General features: G+C 43.9%; 1 protein-coding gene across 2 annotated transcripts in view; it reads right to left on the minus strand.

The window, feature by feature from the left end:
- Positions 1-18,782, minus strand: part of LOC133137005 (semaphorin-5A-like) — a 61,185-nt gene that overhangs the window by 20,259 nt on the left and 22,144 nt on the right. For both annotated transcript variants that reach the window (XR_009709580.1, XM_061254952.1), the window contains exons 5-13: positions 13,087-13,149; positions 12,474-12,572; positions 10,175-10,388; positions 7,921-8,206; positions 7,081-7,216; positions 5,991-6,195; positions 5,220-5,427; positions 3,672-3,789; positions 56-237 (exon numbers count right to left, since the gene is read on the minus strand). Coding sequence is in view for 1 of the 2 variants with exons in the window: in XM_061254952.1 (XP_061110936.1) it covers positions 56-237; positions 3,672-3,789; positions 5,220-5,427; positions 5,991-6,195; positions 7,081-7,216; positions 7,921-8,206; positions 10,175-10,388; positions 12,474-12,572; positions 13,087-13,149 (1,511 nt within the window). In the remaining variant the exon portion in view is untranslated. The remainder of the gene's footprint in view (positions 1-55; positions 238-3,671; positions 3,790-5,219; positions 5,428-5,990; positions 6,196-7,080; positions 7,217-7,920; positions 8,207-10,174; positions 10,389-12,473; positions 12,573-13,086; positions 13,150-18,782) is intronic.

Consider the following 18,782-nt stretch of genomic DNA (forward strand, 5'->3'; position numbering starts at 1 on the left):
TACTGCTGACTTAGCAGGAAGTGACATGTGGGTGTGGGTGCACTTCCTCCTGTACCTGGAGCAGTTGGTGACCTCGACGCTCAAGCCCGTGCACGTTCGCCCGCCGCACTGCGGACTGGGGCTGTCACAGGACCGGGTTCTGCACAGGCAGGACCCTGCCGCCCCCTCGTCGCTATGACTACAGGCCCGCCACCCAGACCACAGCCCAAACCTTCCATCAACGGTCACGTTCTTCCTCTGTTCGAGATGATAGGGGGAAATAGGGGGCACAGTCAGGAAAACACAGAAGACTAATGGCCACGTGACCAAGCACAGTATATGAACATGATAAAATTAATGTGGAGCCACTGACTGTAGATCAAAAACAGTACATAACATTAGTGGAGGGGTCTGTAACACAAGTGCCTCAACAATGACCAATAACAGATAAGTGTATGTGCTCAAAATATTAGGGAAAGGTAGAGAGAGAGTGAAAGCAAGAGCGTTTCAACTATATATACTTTTCTAACTATATATACTTATTATGTCCGTTCAGAGACCCAAGCGCAGACCAAGGGAAAATCAGGAATCGTAGTTCATTCAGTCCAATTGTCAAAGCCAGGCAATCCGAAAAACGCAGTGCCAAATCGAGTTGCAAAAAGAAAATAAACAGGTAACTAAACAGTCCAAAGTCAAAAATCCAGAAGCAAAAGTACAAAGGGGCTAGGCAAGAGAGATGTTGAAAACACAAAGCATAGATCAAATCAAATTAGTGCTACAACATGCAATGGAGAGAAAGCAGGAAGTAAGAACAGCGAGGCTGAGAAGGAATTGTGGGAAACCAGAAAATTCCAAAACCACCCAAATAGTGAAGCACGTAGACAGGGGAGTGACTCGGGCTCAGAATACATTCAGACACAGACACCACAGGGGAGATGGATGCAATAACTATGAATGGATGAAGAGAAAAAACGGATAAATAATGAAAAATAATAAATTATAAGAATAACAAAATAACCAACAAACAGAAATACAGGAACATTACAATACTTCTACATACAATGATATCTGAGCACTAGCAGATAAGAACCCATTATTCAAGCTTCCCACTGTGGAATTAAACCTCAGTTTAAAACCCCAAAAGGTGTACATTCTTTATATTCCTTTTATAATTCCCTCACAACGCCACGTCAAGGCTAGGAAGAAGCTTTCAGACAGTTCATTCAGTCTTTTATTAAGATTATGCCACAGTTGTGAGAACCTCTGAGGTCCAAATGGATTGTTAACTTCAAGCAGCTTCTTTCTTTTCATACATTCAAAACTTCATGTTCAAAACATTCTCCTTGAAAATATGTCCAAGATTGCATTTCCTGCTGTGAGCCTCTGGCCTGGAGGCAGGGCCTCTAGTCTGTTTCTGTTGCCAGAATTGGTCTATTCAATTCAACCTTCATGCCTTTTCACAAACACACTTTACAATGGGGAATACAAAAAATCGCTGTTGGGAAAAAGTCTTGAGAAGAACCTGGCTATTGGGATGGGGAGCCTGGTTGTGGGGTAGCAGCTTGAACCTGAGATATTCTGCTTAAGAGTATTTGGTGAGAGAAAATGTAAAATAATTTCCCTATTCAATCGAGTTTTATCTGCAATCTGCCATCACATAAGCAGTCTATCAAGAAATCTAACTCACAATTTACCCCTCCACCATTGGCTCCTGGAGACCTACACAGTCTCAGACACTTATGACATGGCAAATGTTAACAGATTTTGGAATTGTTTGGGGTAAAGAATTTACTCAATCTTATATCAGCACCACCATCCTCAGCATTCACACAGCAAAAAACACAATTATTTTAGTCTTATATTGATAATTCAAATCTTATTTCTTTTACTTTTTTGCTAAACAAGGACAACATTTTGACTCATTTGAAGATTTGCCAATGGAATAAGAAAACTTAACTTGTCAAGCAAACTTAAAAACTTTGACATCATGAGTATTATGACATCATTAGTCATACATAGAGGATTCCAAGAGACAACATAGAGCACAGGTGCTCCTGAGGACAACTTAACCTGCTAGTTGAATTAAAGCAGCTTGAGGAAGCTCATTGGCTCATTGGTGAGTGCAGCTGAGCAGTGCACAGTACATGTCTCTGGTGTAGTAGACCATGTGGGTGCAGCAGAGCAGTGCACAGTACATGTCTCTGGTGTAGCAGCCTATATTTATTCAAATAATTTGCCTGGAAGACCCTGAGCCCGTTCGAAAAACAGACGGTTATCAAGTAAGGCTCTTAAGATGAAGATCGAGTGCCAGCCCATGTCAATCTGGTAGCAGGTACAAGTGACAGAGCAACACTCCAGACGGCAGGGAGCCTATCTGCTTTCACATCAGGGGAGATCTTAAAGCCTGACTTTAGCCATACGGTTTGGCTCAGAGGGAGTATAAATCACACAGCTTGTGGCCCTGTTAGCCAGGCAGCTGCTAGGACTGAGGCAACAGATGTAATGTGGCTTTCCTGGGCAGGTAAACTGCTTAACCGCTGAGCTGCATTAAACCCACAGGAATATGTTAGATCAGCGGGGTGCCCTTGATGCACACTATTCCCCATGGTGCCATCCTATTATCACTGAGAAGCTGATTCAAGTAACTGTTCCAAGCTTTCATCAAACACATATCCATGGAGAATATAACTGGAGAATGAAAAAAAACTTTTTGAGTACAGAAAGAAGCCATTTTCAGTTGCATAGCTGGATTTTAATAATGCAATGTAAATGGACTTTGACACCGCAACAAATGCGAAATGTTATTTCTAGGCGTATAAAAGGTAGTGAGTCACGGTGCCCTGCCGAAACTAATCACCGATACACTGTGACATTTAAAAGATGTGGTCTGGCCTGATACCAAAATCATCCTTTTTAAATGCCCACCTAGCTACAATAAAAGGGCATGGTCTACCCGACCTCATCCTCCAGAATATGAATGTGAGCATTGTTTTAGGAGAAAGACTGGTGTTTCTGATATCACCAGTGCCTCACATTAAAAGGATTTCACATGCATTACGATGAGAGTTCACTCCATTGTGACAACAGTCAGATTGGGTAAGGTGAGTTCTGCTCCTAACCAGAGGAGTCAGTCTTAGATACAGGTCATGTTTTCTCCATGAAGAATTTGTGATTACCCAAGTTCCTTTTAGCCAATATGAAATTAACACGGTGCTTTTTTCAACTTTCAGTGCTTGGTTTCTAAATTTTACATAAGCTAATAAGGTACAAATGTGTTTAGCTATTCTATTTCGGGCATTAGCATCTTTGCTGTATTTCTGCTCACAATGTCTTGACAAATACCATCCAATCCTGCTTTTCAGGAATGTGACACTGCTATAAAATGAGGAAAAGATTGAAGATTAGCTTTGGTTAGGTGTTAAATTAAATTATTAAATAATACACATGTTAATACACCTCATGCTTTATCTGAGTTCTTCATATTCATTAAAGATACTTAGCCTTGGAACAGTTTATTTACAGACTCTTTGGAAATAGTCTACATTAATATCCCATGAATTAATCATGGACAAAACACTATTACTATATATTAACGTTATTAACATTAGTTAATCATGCAAAGGAATGAGTAATAGAATCTGATGTCTGGTGACATCACAATGGGAGGTTGAGGTGCATTCTGGGTAACTCACAGGACACTCGGTGATGCTCTGCTCCCATTGGCTAATGCTGCGATTCTCATCCAATGTGGTGCACCTCTTCAGCACAAGATCCCAACCGCAATAGGGATCTCTGGCTCCCACACATGCCCTGTATGGGGAGAAAGGAGGGCTTTTAGGAGGGGATCATCACAAAGGCCTGTGGGTAATACTTCAGCTAAAAACATAATACAACAATAAATATCAGTTTGAAGGAGACCAGGGGCATTTCTGTGACAAATATGGACATGCATCTCAGGAAAAACATCTGATTGGAGGAACCAAGAATGCATAAATGTGCCTTTGCTTGGCATGCATTTGGCACATACAACAAGACATTCTCTAGGGTTCATTTCAATACGTAGCTAACGGAAAACTTGTTTGAGTTATAATGATGAAAATGATGAATAGCGAGTCAAAATCACGGTAGAATACACTGTACCGACCGCTTTTAAATAGGGTTCTCCCAGGCTTCTCAGTCAGCCTGTGTCACCCGCCTCCCTGTAATTCCACAGTCGTCTAATAAAACTGGACGGTTATTTCCCAACTGCAGGTTTCTGCATTTAAATGCCAACGGAGAGCTTCCTCCTTTCCTCCACAGAGAAGCTAAAACAGCAGCCTGATTGCCTCTTTATTATTCAGCACTAGCAGAAGTGTTAATAAACTTTGCATTGTTTAAACAGAGGGGCTTTTGCACTGTGGGATCTGAAAAAAAAAAACACAAATCTGATGACAAAAAAGTGCCATTACTCATTTCCTTTCCAGTTGCAATTCATTTCACTCTTGCTTCAGCACTTGGAAGTGCTAAAAAAAATAGTACTGGCACATATGTGTAAGATTTAGATCACTTTTGTTCATTAATCAGTAATACGATATCTGACAAATGTGTGTTTAACCCCATGCCACAGTGGCAGAGAAGACTTCACATCACGAATGAATACATTTGTCATGGCAACAAAGCTTTCCAGTTATGAAGATGAATACCTATTGTAGTGCACAGCATGAATACCGTCTGTACTGCACAGCATTTAGACATAGTGGTTTCTGCTGATCATGCACTCAACTGAGTGGGCTGGCTAGGATCCATATGAGGTTCTGTTTTCATCCCTTAAACACGACCCTGGTGTAAAATCCAGCAATGGCCAGTTTGAAATGACCAGCTACCATGCTGCTTCAAAACATAGCTTGGTCAAACCATGTTGAGTATGGAGCTGACAATAAAAACAATAATAATAATTTGTTATTTAGTTGACACCTTTATCCAAAGCAACTTACAATTAATTAGGCTAAGCAGGGGGCAATCCTCCCTGGAGCAATGCGGTTCTTAAAGCCCTTGCTCAAAGGCCCAACAGCTGTGCCGATCTTACTGTGGCTACACCTGGGCTTTACCCCCAACCTTCCTGGTCCCAGTCAGGTATCCTAAGCCACTAGGCTACAGGCTGGCCCTACAATTATCCAGTTGTACAACTGTGAAATGTTGCACTGACACTCCAGTATGTGAGGTGGGTTGCCATGGACACCGCAGTGCGGTGGTGCACTCACTCTCTGCTCTTGTGGAAACCGCAGCGCTTCAGCTGCACCCTGATCACCTGATCCCGGACACCCACAAACAGAACACTGCGCCTGGGCTGGATCAGGAGGCTTCTGACTGGCTGAGACTTCCTGGGAGGGAAGAGCTTGATCTCGTCCAGCACACAGCTGCTCAGAGACCGGTTCAGAGGAGCCAGGACCTTCCGGATGGTTCCGTAATCTGTGAGGGAGAGGGGGCCAGGAAGAGGAGGAGAGATGAGAGAGGAAATGACAGGGATGGAGGGAGGGAATGAGAAAGGAGTGACAGTGAGAGTAAAAGAGAGGTTGAGGTAGAGACAGGGACATAGAGTGAGTGATGAGAAAAGTAGTGAGGGAGGAGGGGATGGACTCCCTGCTGTGAACTGAAGTATTTCTTCACTCCCATTGGATCATACAGAAGAGTGGGAAAGGCTTCTAAAGTCAGGCACTTAACCTGAATTGTAAAAAATGCCATATGCTGTGGAGGGTGTCTGCAAAACAGATAAATAGTGTAAAACATTTGGCCTAGACTTAATTAGAGAAATTCATCTTTATTCATGCACGCTGCCTCTGTTGATCTTTCTCCAAACTGTCCCCTTTTCTAATTTCCTCTCAACTAAAATAAAATGGAGGGGGGGCAAAGATGTTAAGCACACAAGACTAAACCATTAATCCAGCACAAGATAATTTGGTTTTACACATGTGTAGAGAGTGACATAAAGTAAGTGGATTCTCCAGTAAGGTATTTTCGAGTGCCTGCCATACCTGTGGCCAGGTAGATGACATGGAAGACCTGGTCTCTGCCCTGCACCACATCCACCACCATGTGGGAGAAGCGCACACTGTCCTCCAGGAAGCGGGGGGTGGGGGTCGCCGGCTGCACCACCTCGTGCATCAGGAGGAAGCGCTGGGCGTCCTGCAGGTTCCTCTCCGTCAGATTGACGTACGAGCCGTAATCTATGGTGCCACACTAGAGCAGACAGGATTTACACATGAGCTGTATTCTATGGTGCCACACTAGAGGAGACAGGATTTATACATGAGCTGTAATCTATGGTGCCACACTAGAGGAGACAGGATTTATACATGAGCTGTAATCTATGGTGCCACACTAGAGCAGACAGGAGTTATACATGAGCTGTAATCTATGGTGCCATACTAGAGCAGACAGGATTTATACATGAGCTGTAATCTATGGTGCCACACTAGAGCAGACAGGAGTTATACATGAGCTGTAATCTATGGTGCCACACTAGAGCAGACAGGATTTATACATGAGCTGTAATCTATGGTGCCTCACTAGAGGAGACAGGATTTATACATGAGCTGTAATCTATGGTGCCACACTAGAGGAGACAGGATTTATTCATGATCTGTAATCTATGGTACCACACTAGAGGAGACAGGATATATACATGAGCTGTAATCTATGGTACCACACTAGAGGAGACAGGATTTATACATGAGCTGTAATCTATGGTGCCCTGTTTAAGGGCAGCAGATTTACAGCACATATTGGTGGCAATCTATGGTGCCACACTGGAAGAGAAAAAATTATATGAACCACAGTCTATTGTCACACTAGAGGACAGTAGACTCTCAAATGAGCCATGGTCTATGGTGTCTCACTGGAGCTGCACTTATTCTTGGTAATACTGATAGGGACCACCCTTTCATATTAGCACTGTATTAAAATTGAATTCAACTGGATAACTAATTATAGTAATGAAGAGCAGATATGCTATTTAATAATGAAGCTATAGTTCATTATTGAATACATAAGCTATTCAGTATGAGCAAATTTTGTCTGGTGCCTCAGAGAACCAGTGGATTAGTGCTCGGTGCTGATTCTTACCTGGAAGTCGGGGTTGGGGTTGGGGTATGGCAGCCAGGCCGAACGGGAGTTCTCCTGGTACCGGAATGGTCCCCTGAACACCTGGTTGATGGCGCTCAGGTTGAACACACACACAGCTGAAGCCGCAACACTGTTCCTGCAGGAGAAACCAGGAGACAACAGTCAGCCCACCCAAAAGAAAGATTGTCTGTGGACAGTCAGTAATCACTTGCTTATGATCTTACAATTCATATAAAATCTGACTCCATAGGGACAACATACAAACAGGAGTGGTTTTCATCAGTTGCTAGTGGTTCTGAACCCTCCAAAATGGCCCTTGAAAATAAAACTTAAATAGAGTTTTACACCTCAGGACAAGGGTTCCGAGACTTCCCCCTCTCAATGATGAGTCTGTGACAGAGGACTTGGACAGTGCAATTTAACATCGTAAAAGGTTAACCTGGGAAACAGATGTGGTGAATCTAAAGTTTACAGCCCAGCAGAATTTACAGCCCCTGTTCCTGCTCAGGCTCTCCTCCCAGCTCCAGTCACAGTCCGCCACAGGAGCTCTGGAGCAGGGCTGCCCAACCCTGGTCCTGGAGATATACTGTCATGTGGGCTTTCACTCCAGCCCTAACAAATCACACCTCATTCAACAGCCAGATATCACGTCGAGCTGCTAATTAGTAGGTTTGTCAAATTATGGCTGAAATGAAAAGCTACAGGACGGCAGATCTCCAGGAACAGGAAGGGGAGCCCCGCTGTAGAGGTGCCCGCTCAGAACGAGCAGCCTCCCACAGCCAGTCCGTGGCGGCGCTATCCCCAGCAGTAGCACACAGGAAGGACAGGGGGTGCCCTCACACATTGGTGGTGAAGATGGTGTAGAGCAGCTGCTGCTGGGGCAGGAGGAAGGTGCCCTGCAGCTCGCTGTAGTAGAAGGGGACATCGCCCGGGCGGGAGCAGTTGAGGCGCGCCTTCATGAAGGTGGTCCAGGTGTCCTCCAGCAGGAAGCGCCCCCCGACATCGTTCTTGCACACGCGGGCCACGCGTGAAAACACCGTCCGCCCGCAGTCCTGCTCCACCGCGTTCTCCCGGAACAGGAAGTAGGTGAAGTTCCCGATGTCGTAGGAGGACACGAAGTTGGGCTCTGCCGTGAAAGCAGAATGAGAGCATGGGATGCAAAACTGTTGCTGTTAGGCTTGCTTAGTTAGAGCGAAGCATTCCTGAAATCTTTAGTCGATTTTTCTGAACAATGTAATCAATAAAATAGCCCAAGTAATTGAACATAAACTAGTTATATCACAATGAAGCAATGCAGTGAAATTTAACAAGCACTGTCGCACTCAAATTCCCATTTCCACTATTTAGGATAATGTACATGTAAGTTCCAGAAACCTAGGTGTTAAAATTGATGGAAAATTGAGTGTTTTGTTTTTTCTGATGATGAAGTGAGCTTTATATATATATGTATGTGCATTGTGTCAAAACTGTGGCAGAACCATTTATGTGTTCAGAGATGATCTTCTGCATACCACTGCTGTAATGTGTGGTTATTTGCGTTACTGTCACCTTCCTGTCAGTTTCGACCAGTCTGACCATTCACCTATGACGTCTCTCATTAACAAGGCATTTCTGTCTGCAGAACTGCTGCTCACTGGATCTTTTTTCTTTTTTTGCACCATTCTTCGCAAACTCTAGAGACAGATCAGCAGATTCTGAAACACTCAAACCACCCTGTCTGCCACAAACAATCATTCTACAGTCAAAGTCAATTAGATCACATTTTTTCCCCCATTCTGATGGTTGATGTGAACATTAACTGAAGCTCCTGACCCGTATCTACATGATTGTATGCATCGCACTGCTGCCACACAATTGGCTGATTAGATAATCGCACGAATAAGTAGTTGCAATAAAGTGCTCGGTAAGTGTATATTTTTTAATTAAGTGAAAACCTAAAAGTACTTTACTAAAAAAATTTATGGACCATTAAAAAGGCCACCAGCCTTTCCAGACTTTTGCCCATGTAGCTCAAAATCTGTGACAGTCTGGTTTTAAGATTAAGGAACAATGGTCTGGCTAATGCTAGGCTAACGTCTGTCCTTGAGCCAGAAGAGATCAAAAGATTTTTTTCCCCTCTGAATAAAAGACGCAATTTTGAAATCAAATACCGTGGGTCAAGAGTGAACATTGAATCTTTTCACACAATGCCATTAAAAACCTGCCCTCCCCAGCTATAACAACACCTGTATGGTTGAAGAGGCTCTGCTTTCAGTGGCGTGACTGTCCTCATATCTCTAAAGGCTATGAAGATGGTTTTGTGCCAACATAAACCCCAGGGAAAGGTCAGGTTGGACGTCACAAGAAATTCAACACTTAAAAATTGTTTATTCTTTAAGTTTTGTTAAAAACAATTCGTCTCAAGGGGACACTCATTTTAAATATAACAGATGTGTCCTGTATATCCACTGAAGCCGTGTCTGAATAGTACAGTTTTCCTGCAATGAAGGCCTTGGGTCTCCTTGTGATGTCACAGCAGGAAGGTCGTTTATTCATAGTAATAACATAAATATTAGCTGAGACATGAACTAATGTCAAGTGTGATACCAATAATAGCCTTAGATGCAGAAATACACCTCAGATTTTCCCATATGTACTAACATTACCATATTAATAACCCTCTCTCCTTGTAGCTGACGATAGAAAAATGTACCCACTGTAATGAAGGCATGCTTTTCACTCCCAACGTGACACCCTCACTCCCTCACTCACCTCCCCTCCTGGCTACATTTGTCCTCCAGACCTTGGTGGGGCTTCAACTTTACTTATTTATTTATTTGGTGTAAAATGAAGCTCTAATATTTTACAGTGTAAGGCTCTAATTAAAGCTTTTCGAATGTACATATGTTTTTTTCCTATGGCCTGATAGGCTAATCAAACAACCTGCCAAAAGCACCTGTGATAGTGCTCAATGGCCTCGTCCTCCAGGGTCAAAGGTCAACCTCTATCGTTCTGGGTGATATACCGTAACACAGGAGACTTTGGATAATCGGACGGTATGTTTACAGTACGGCCTCTCCTCCCTTCCTAACCCCAGACCCCCTCCCCCCCTCACCGTTGAGCCATTTGGAGTTGTACTGGGCGGTGCGCAGGGGGGGCAGGCCCCCCAGGCTGCGGTAGATGGCGGGGTCGCGGCCGGAGAAGTCCATGGCGGTGGCGGCGTACAGCTCTCCGCTGGCGGTCAGGAGCACGGTGGAGTTGTGGCGGGGGCTGTAGGGACAGCGCGCCATGCCGCTGATCTGCTCGTGCACCTGCGTCAGGTTGGTCAGCTGGCGGCCCGCACAGGATGGGAGAAACACAGACACGCACAGACACACGCAGACACACAGACACACACAGACAATCACAGACACACAGACACGCACAGACACACGCAGACACACAGACACGCACAGACAATCACAGACACACACAGACAATCACAGACATCCGCGGACATCCACAGACATGCAGACACACAGACACACACCCACAGACGCACAGACACACAGAAACACACACACACAGACATCCACAGAGACACACAGAGACACACAGACACCCACAGACACACAGACACATAGCATTATAGCAACGATGGTAATTTAAGTCTCCTGAAACTTTCTTTTAAGTTGAAATTGGTTTGCAGGCAATAAAGTTTGGTTTGGTCTCAGTAGATTTCATTTACAACTGTGCTGGATATTTGGGTTATGATTGCATGAGCAAAGCAGTGAACCCTGTTCCTGTTCCTGAAAAGTGATACAAAGTGTGAATATAAATGAGTTATGTTAGCATAAATATGGGGCAAATAATTGATTTACTGTTCCTATATCAAAGCGCAAACTGAATTCATTATCATTTGGCTCAAGCGAGACCTTTTTTTAATTGGAGAGGGGTGACAGTCAGTCATTTGCTTTGCTTTAAACCCAGTTCCTGGTGTTCTGTGTGCCAACACAGCTATCAGACAGTTCAGTTGTTTTGTTCTTTAAAAAAGTGACACCACTGGCTTTCAGACTGCCTCCCTATAGACCAGCGATGGCGTGTTCCCCCATTCAGAGCCCATGTGACCCAGAAGAGTCAGGCCCAGCGAGCGCCTTCCTCACATCAATGCTGATTATGAGAACTCAGAGACCTGGGACCAGAGCCTATTCTGCATATCAAACAGGGCTCAAAGCAGGCCTTCATTATAGCAGAGGTGCAGCTGCGCTTGAGAGACACAGTGGGTGACTTTACTGCTGCGACACCCGCCTCTTTCAGGATCCGGCACCATTACCCATAATGCCAGAGTACACAGAGCTACACTTATTCACTCCGGTTCTTATTGAGATATTCCCTTTTCCTGGTTCCTGTCATCAATGGTTCATACTTAGGATGCCAAAATACTGCCATCGTGACTTACAAAACATGCACACAACACACACACACACACACACACACACACTTTCACACTTCTGTAGAGGTGTATCAGTAAAAAATGTCATAGGCTCAAATAAATAAAATGTGTGAAATGGATGAGGAGTTAAGGGGGTGTAATGTCCCCTCTATACAGTATGTGCATATGAGGCCATTGCTTCTGATAAAACTCAAGCCTCAAACTGTAAGCCCTGATTGAAATGCAAAATATTTAACATACTATCCAATGACTCATATGCAAATCTGTCCCCTAAATATGTCATGAGAGCACTGTTCTACCACTGTGACTGGGATAATCTTCTCTGATCTGCCTCAACCCCCAAAATTCTCTTTCTGAAATGCCAAGGCAGTCTCTTTAATGGTGAATCACACATCTGATGTCATTCTTTCTGACTAGAAAAATCAGGAAAGAATCTAATCCTGGAAGAAATACAAACTGACTGACACAGCAAAGGGGTCTCGTTTGGTGTATTTTTTGTCAGCAGAAGCTGGTGATGGAAATGTCTCTGTCACTAGTCTGCCACTGTGGCCCAAAGCAGCCTTAAAATGTGAGTGAAGGGTCTATATTGAAATGTAGACTGTATACTCCCATTTTATTTCATTTTTCTTTATTCCTAAGCCTGTCACATGGTTGCATCATCCTCCAACTACTCAGAGTGCAGCTAAGCACACACTCCTCAAGAGCAGCCATTTTGTTTCATTCAACAGTCCACCACCAGAGTCACTGCATTCATGCACAGCTAGAGCAGGCAGAATACACATGCCTGACCAACCAGTGGAGGTTGCTGGGATGCCCCAGATGAGATGAGGGCAATCGTGAAACCCTCAATCAATTCTGTATCACCCTCCATTGGGATTGTAGTCATAGCTGACAATGCTACATTTAAATTAAGCATTCACATGGCAAGAATAGCAAGTGCTTTAATACTACTGGTGAAACTTAACAAATGTATTCCCATTACCGTGCGATTGGTGCAAATAGGAGTGAATGCATTAGTTCCACAGGTGAACAACCTGTCGCCTTTAACAAGAAGGACACGGATGTAGTTCTGGCACTCCTCCTGCAGTGAGCGAGAAAGAAAATTCATGTTCATTTATCAGAAAATTAAGATAAGGAAGCAATATATTACACACAATTGCATCCTCCTCCTTGTGAAGTAACTTTAGAGTCATTCCCAAGAATATCAAGCAGACTTTTGAGACTTCAGCTGGGCTCCACTGAAAATAAAGGACTTTTTTTTATCATGTATCAAGTATCGATATCTCTGATCTGCTTCATTCGTTAATTCTAGTGTAACTTTTTCAAGCACATAGCACTGAACCATGAGTGAGCAAAAAAAGAAGGTCCATTGTTAAAGTCTATCAGGATATGAGGTGAATAAGGCCACCAATTCTGCAGCATGTCCTTTGAGAAACAAATGAAGCAATATATAACAGTTACAAATTAAAATATTATGTGAAATGCATTAACAAGAGTTCTGCATGAATCACCACAAAACAAAGTTTGCACCTCCAACAGCTTTTTCAGAGTCCAGAACTGTAACATGCTTCATAGGCTGATGCGTATTGGCTTACCTCGGACTTGCCACGACTGAAACAGGCAGCTTTAGTAAACTCATCACTCTGCCACTGCTCCCCCTGGTGGAAGAGAAAAGCATGGCAGTGTCATTTACAGGATTTAATGCGCAGTCGAGGAACACAGAGATGCGTTCACGTTTCAGTAGATCCTGTCCAAAAGTCTGGATATTTCACCATCCTGAGCAGGACTCAGTCAGGCCAGGGGAATACCTAGCAAGTTAAATATTCTTAAACAGGAAAACCTGGCCTGTTAAAATAGCATTACACAGGAATACATGGGCAGTTAAAATAGTGTTAGACCAGGAATACCTGGCCTGTTGAAATTGTGTGAAACAGGAATAGCTGACCAGTTAAAACAGTATAGAACAGGAATAGCTGGCCTGTTTGAACAGTGTAAAACAGAAATAGCTGGCCTGTTTGAACAGTGTAAAACAGAAATAGCTGGGCTGTTATAACAGTGTAAAACAGGAATAGCTGGCATGTTAAAATAGTGTCAGAATTGGAATACACGAATGTGACTATATTTCTCAGTGCTCTGTGTTTTGGCTCAGTGGGAAGTCATTTTATTTTATTTGCTCATCTCCTGCCATTTTCCACGGAACAGAGGATTCAGCAGAATGTCACTCAGCTTAATCTGTAAACTTCCTCGCTGATCATAAAAAGGAAAGTAAGGCCTCGGTAACCATTTGCTATTGGCAGGAAAACGGAGCCTGACGTCCTGCCTTTTCAGCCCGTTCTGACGTTTCTTTCTTTATGGCCAAAAAGCAAATGTGCCCATTTGATAACTTGTCATCTAGCAGATGAAATTCAAAGCCATTTCCCAAAGGTAAAAAAAAGAAGTCAATGCAGTATGAGGACTGAGACACTCAGACAGCTATTGGCAGAAACCGCTATTCCTTTGGTGTTAAAGAAAAAAAAAGTTACCTCACAAAAGTATTTTTTCTAAGAAAGTGAGGTAGAATGCAATTGTAATATCAATCTTCCCTGAATATTGCTGACTCAGTGGCCTTGTCCTGTCTGCAGGTAAAGTGCTCCCTGCTGAACAGTGTTTGCCAACCATGAGAACCATTGTTACATTACCATTTGCTATACAATTACCTCTGACAGCCAATGTGAGCACAATGCAACTGTAACAAGTGAGAAATTGAACGAACGCGTTACCAGTCAGCTAAAGACGAACTCGCCTCTAGCCAAGGGCAACAACGTTCTTTTGAATTTGAGGGTTACGTCATCGGGGAGTGTTGTCGCGATAACCTGCTACCAGCCTTCGCTTTCACTGCACATCACCATGCTTACTAGCGAACTAGCTGAGCTAACCGTGCTACACTACTACACTAGTAATTCAATCACGTGTGGTTTTATCAGCAATGTGACAGTGCATGAGTTACAATTCAATTAGCAAAAACAGAGTGGCCCACAAGCAGGGTGTCATTCAGGGAACATACATGTGAATGGCCACACTGCTGCTATATACAATACCGGTGGACCAACAGATCATTTCTTGCTGTGACATAGGTGAAGGTAGTTGCTCCTGGGTGTTAGTATAAGTCCATTCCTGACAGGTGAGAACATTTTACCAGATGTACGCTCATGGCCTGGTTTCAAGTGACTGATGGAACGGATTACATAAACTATTGAAAAAGAAGCATTTCAATAACGCCATTTTCCTGCGCCTGTCTCCAGAAGGAAGCTGTGGAAGAAAGGACAAGGTAGCTCGAAAGTACAGGCACACAATACAGAGGAGGAAGAGGAGGTTATTGAGCAAATAGAAACACATTTTGCTAATTTAATCCTTAGAGAACTGACGACCATGACCAAAATCTGAACGCACAAGAAAAATCCAGCAAGCTCACCCAAACTTTCTACTGAGTTTCCAGAGATAAGCAAGAAGGAAGAAAAGTCAGAAATGAAAGTAGGAAAGCATGTTAATAATCACAGCCACTTGGCTGAGGTTTTGAGGCAAATCACAACAGCCTCTAATTCAGAAAAAAAACCCAGGCGATGTCTCAGCCCCTGTTCCATCAATTAACCTCCAGCAACCCTAATTAATTGTGCCTTTACCTGGGAAAAATCCCCACTAGACAGAGTTTTCCTCTAAGCCCAGGGTCAGGAGTCACACTCTGAGACATGACCGGAAGATGAGCCAGAGGGCTGGGGGGAACGGGGGTGGGGGTGGGGGGATGAAGGAGCAGAAACAGTAGCCTGCATCTGGTTTACTGTCACTCCAATCCCAGACCACACACAGCTGCTTCTGGACCGAGCTCCCTTACTAATGCACCTGCCAATACACCAGAAAGCTTTAGGCAGCTCACAACTTTGGCATGCGAGGGTGTGAAGGTATCACTTTTCATGAGTTCCCCTGCCCTCCCCGTACTCCACCCCCGCAGAAATTGCCCAAAAAAAACCAAAAAAAAAACATGCAGGCATTTTAAAATATGCCTTCTCCGTTTTGTTGCCATAACTTTTGTTTTTGTTTGCACGCAAATGCCACTAAACTGACAAAACAAGAGTGCTTTGCTGGATATGGTATATTTTTGCACCTGCTGAAATAATAACCTTTCATTTAATGAAATTCTAAGGCCGCTCCCTTTTGTTTTTCTAATTATTGATCCTCTTTGAGCACCTTTCATTTTCAATCCATCGCCTGATGCATAACCAGCACTTTTCTGATGGATGACCTTTTACAATTTTGTAGCTTGCCAGCCGTCTCTGCTTTCAACGTGACACAGCAAACAGTGGCAGTCCAAGGACACTTATGCTTCCTAAATTCTTGTTTTTTTTTTTATTTAACAAAAAGTACAGAGGCCGGAGATGAAAGTAAACAGAAATTAATGAAAGTGAAGTTCCAGAAAAATGCATTGCTTTGATTATCATTCTGCTGAATGAGTATGAGGTTAAATGGTTGGCATTTATATGGAACCTTTATCCAAAGTGCTGTACAATTGATGCTTCTAATTCACCCATTCATACACACACTCACACACCAACAGCTATTGGCTGCCATGCACGGCACCAACCAGCTCGTCAGGAACATTTGGGGGTTAGGTGTCTTGCTCAGGGACAATTCGACAGGGTGGGATTGAACCGGCAACTGTCCTACTGCCAGACGACTGCTCTTACTGCCTGAGGGCCAAATGTCATAACTTGATCCTGGACAGTTTTGTCTTCTGACGTGTAATGTCTAATTACAAGATCTAACCAATGAGTAATAGATACTACTATAGAGCCTAATTCACCCCTGGAGCCATCTACAGCTTTATCCTTTATATGTACATCTGTAATGTACATCTACTCCTCCCAGTGCAGAGGCATTCCAGACTGCACTGAACCAAACTGGAGATGGAGTGGCTGAATGAAGGGGAGCGGAGGTGGAGGACCTGAATGAAGGAGACCGGAGGTGGAGCTGAATGAAGGAGACCGGAGGTGGAGCAGAATGAAGGAGACCAGAGGTGGAGCTGAATGAAGGAGACCGGAGGTGGAGCTGAATGAAGGAGACCGGAGGTGGAGGAGCTGAATGAAGGGGAGCGGAGGTGGAGGAGCTGAATGAAGGAGACCGGAGGTGGAGGAGCTGAATGAAGGAGACTGAAGGTGGAGCTGAATGAAGGAGACCGGAGGTGGAGGAGCTGAATGAAGGGGAGCGGAGGTGGAGGAGCTGAATGAAGGAGACCGGAGGTGGAGGAGCTGAATGAAGGAGACCGGAGGTGGAGCTGAATGAAGGAGACCGGAGGTGGAGGAGCTGAATGAAGGGGAGCAGAGGTGGAGGAGCTGAATGAAGGAGACCGGAGGTGGAGGAGCTGAAGCGTAGTGGTTAAGGTAAATGACTGGGACACCCAAGGTCGGTGGTTCTAATCCCGGTGTAGCCACGATAAGATCCACACAGCCGTTGGGCCCTTGAGCAAGGCCCTTAACCCTGCACTGCTCCAGGGGAGGATTGTCTCCTGATTAGTCTAATCAACTGTATGTCGCTCAGATGAATTTGTATGACAATACAAGTAAGTTATTTCCCATTGCACAAAACAATAGCACCAATGTGTTCCATTTAAAACACATTGGTGCAAAATATATGCAAGAAGTCTTTCTTGATGACTTGCTCGGGGTTGTTCCGGGGTAGAATTTCAGATGTTGAAAAAGAGCTTGTGCGAAGAGAAGATAAGAAGATAAGATGAGAGCATGAATAGGAATATGTTTCCTGGCATTTCTGCCAGCCTTAGAGAATGCTCTAAAGGGCACAGAGAGTACACACAAACTAAGCTTCAGCAGTCAGAATGACCGGATGAGTCAAACATCCATAAATCAGGCTGCCACTTGCCATTTAACAAGATGGGCCCCCAGTGCAACCAAATCCTGAAAAACAAAAGTGTTTACCATTTCTGGTTTACTTCACACTCCATTTACATACCCATTTGAAATAATAACTCTCAGATTATTCATTTGGATATGGGCCTTTGCTGCCCTTCAAAAAGCTTGAGAGTGATTATTCTAGACCTTCCATGTGACAGGAGGGTGTGGCAACTCTGGCAACAAATGGGGCCTTGAATGATATATTTTTATTTATCTGTGCCACTGGGCATCATTGCAGCCCTAAATCCCTGTGTTAGGGGGTCTTACGGGGGGAAAGGGGAGCAGATGGCAGGAGGCGAGTATCACAGGGGCAAGACAGGCAATCTCACGGCCAGCTGGATCCAAACGACTCGGTCAAGGACCCCTGCCCTTTCTGAGAGGAGCCTTCTCTTTATGATGACAGACTGATCTTTCAGAGCACACACCAAGCACGCGCATTCTGCTCTAGATGCACGCACAAACGCACACACATTCCTCTTTAGTCTACTTTGCATAAAAGGTTTTACTTTGCCATGATAATAATGTTGGTTTCATTGCATATAATATGTAAATGGTGCACATGAATCAAAAATAAGACCCACTCTTCACAGAATAAAACAACAAACTACAAACCGTTTCTGATGAAAAGGTAGTTACGGTTCATCTTGTACATTGAATATTATTCTTCTAGTCCTTTTCACTATTCATGATAATTCACATGCTAATGCAAATTTGCTTATTATCAGTTTCTAGTTAGTGTTAGTGGTTTTCCAAGGCAGAGAACACATCTACATCTACATGTAGGTTTATATGACGTACCTTCATTAAAATCTTCAGAAGAATCTTGATAAACTTCACTCTATAGAAATCCCAATTTAATACATTGCATAGATCAACAGATAATGCCAGGTCCGGGAGACAATACAACATTCAGCATTCAAAATTAATCAAACGGACTGCTGAGGGAAGATCAATGAATCAATGTGTGTAGAGTTTCTAGCCTAACCATCCTGCCAAGCCATCCACCTCTAATGAGTTGAAATCAACTCTTTGCAAAGTTTCAAAGGCTCACAGCAGACATTGGTCCCGTTGCGACTGGAACAGTCGAAAAATGCCAAACCTTGCCTGCGGATAAAAAGCAGGACAAAGGGCAAGCCATTTTGTTTGGCTTTTCAAAATGGAGGGCGAATCAGAAGAAAACCTCACACAGTTCCAGGCAGAGTTCCGGGTTAAAGTATTGAACTCTGACACTGAGGCGTGAACGCCACAGCCCCGTCTCTAATGGCCGCCCAGCCCCGTCTCTAATTGCCGCCCAGCCCCGTCTCTAATGGCCGCCTAATTGGCAGCCTGAGGGTTCAGCGACAATATCTTCT

The sequence above is a fragment of the Conger conger genome, chromosome 9 (genome assembly GCF_963514075.1).
Source record: "Conger conger chromosome 9, fConCon1.1, whole genome shotgun sequence".
NCBI classification, from domain to species: Eukaryota; Metazoa; Chordata; class Actinopteri; order Anguilliformes; family Congridae; genus Conger; species Conger conger.